The 1,958-nt window shown below is 48.9% G+C and overlaps 1 protein-coding gene across 1 annotated transcript in view; it reads left to right on the forward strand.

Moving 5' to 3' along the window:
* Positions 1-1,704: 1,704 nt before the first annotated feature.
* Positions 1,705-1,958, forward strand: part of PHACADRAFT_210867 (uncharacterized protein) — a gene marked incomplete at both ends in the record, with an annotated part of 858 nt that continues 604 nt past the window's right edge. Inside the window, one exon of the mRNA XM_007397809.1 lies at positions 1,705-1,924. Within this exon, the coding sequence (XP_007397871.1) occupies positions 1,705-1,924 (220 nt within the window). The remainder of the gene's footprint in view (positions 1,925-1,958) is intronic.

The raw sequence follows: 1,958 nt of genomic DNA on the forward strand, positions 1-1,958 counted from the left end.
TACACTCCTTGCTGCAAAGGTGAAGTGACTCTCCATTGTAGCCAAAAATGCCTTTGCAGAGTCCGTGCAAGGCACTGCACCAATTTTTATACCTCCTTTATCCGCAGAGGATGTTTGGCACCTGCTACAAATGTTTTTGAGGGTGGACGTACTTGACATCGTTGGGACATTGTGAATCTGATCTCCAGAGATGCAAGATGTTGCTATGGTGCTGCTCGGTGCCTTTCCTACCACAATCGACTCCCACATTCTGACTGTGACAGCAGTTAACCTTGCAGCAGTTGTGTTTGACAAAAACTGCAGTCGCTTGTTTTACCACCTGTTGCACTCCATGCCACACATCCGTTAGCTCAAATTAGCTTGCCTCCAAACTGTGCCTTCCAATCAACGCTGCTCAGAGCCTTGGACTACACCACGTCTATTGCACTTCAAGCTTCATAACGACATGACTGCATGCTCACTAAGACTGTTCCAACACTCTGCATTTGCCCACATCCCCATGTACTCCTCTCTAACCATGCTTTGTGTGTATGCTTTTCGAGTCTATGAGGCTCAGTATCTCAAAGCACTCCTTCACGCATGTTCCAAGAATTTTAAGCAATTCTCTTTCGCCCTCCATGATAACAGTCTTAATACGTCATCTGCAATCTTACGTTACCATCGGTTCTTCACAGGCGCCCTGATTAGGATTATAAACATTTATATGCAATTGTGCCATGTATAAGAAGGGCAAGTTTGCCCTGGGTTCGTAACAAGGAAATAATAATGAGCACACGAATATATGTTAATGAAATTGTGGCACAGCAGAACATTCTCATACAACGTATGTATACACATTATGGATGCTACAGTATAGAGGCTCATATGCTTTGCTACGGCTATGTCAGATTGCAACCCAATCCTAGACAGATGGGAAAATCAGTAGCTACAGGTGCAGCATATACAAGGGCACAATTATATGCGATCAGCAGACATGGTGAGTAAATTAGCAATAAAGTACACACTCGACACTGAGTTTTTGTTTCGATTTTTGAGCTCGTGTTTACCAGCGCCTCGTACACATGCTGTTTACCCATGTTTGTACCTTACTGACCCCAACTTGGTGCTACGACGCTTGGTCTTGAACCACATTCACCACCTGCCTCCGTGATCCTCATCCGTGGATGTGTGCTGAATACAGCCACGTTCCATATCTCTAGCCCTCCTTCGTGGACATGTGCTGAATGCAGCCTTGTCCAAGCTCTCCAGCCCTTCCTCATGGACGTGTGCTGAATGCAGCCTCGCTCCACCTCTCTGGCCCTTCTCTGCGGATGTGCGCTGAATACAACCTTGTCCAATATGCCCACGCTCACCCAATGTCTATTCCATCACACTTCACTGCCTCCTGGCACTCCATACATCACTCTGGCTGGATGACAAGTTTCTGCCCAAGAGAGGACGGGTCTGCTTGTTGGGGTATGTCGTCATCCAGGTGCGTAGTGCTCCATACTTTTTTTTATCTTTTTTTTTCCTTAGTCCACCGTCTCACTTATCGCACCATCATCTGCCACATCGCACCTGCCAGCACCCACCCTAGTGGCAGTAGCAGCAGTGGCCAGCAGCCCATCCCAGCTGTTCAGGCCTGCACAAGTGCCCGAGCTTGTCTGCCCCTGCTGTTCGTCTCTGTTTGTCTCTCCTCCTCCTCCTAAATTGATTTTCACACCCATGACCGAGCTGCTGCACCAGCAGAGCACGTGCTCGCCCTTGCTGCACTTCTCATATGACACCACCGCTGCTGCCTTGGAGGCAGGCCTGTTCTCACACCTGCTCTCACTGCACATTCACATGTCCCTCGAAGAGTGCTTTGCGCTGTTTGCCATGAGCGGGCCCTGCCTCATCTCACCTGTCCTTGCTGGTGCTGGCATCAGCATCGCAGCTGTGCAGGGTGAGTCATCGCTATTCACACTCGTGTGCCTGCT

The sequence above is a fragment of the Phanerochaete carnosa genome (assembly GCF_000300595.1).
Source record: "Phanerochaete carnosa HHB-10118-sp unplaced genomic scaffold PHACAscaffold_7, whole genome shotgun sequence".
Lineage (NCBI taxonomy): Eukaryota > Fungi > Basidiomycota > Agaricomycetes > Polyporales > Phanerochaetaceae > Phanerochaete > Phanerochaete carnosa.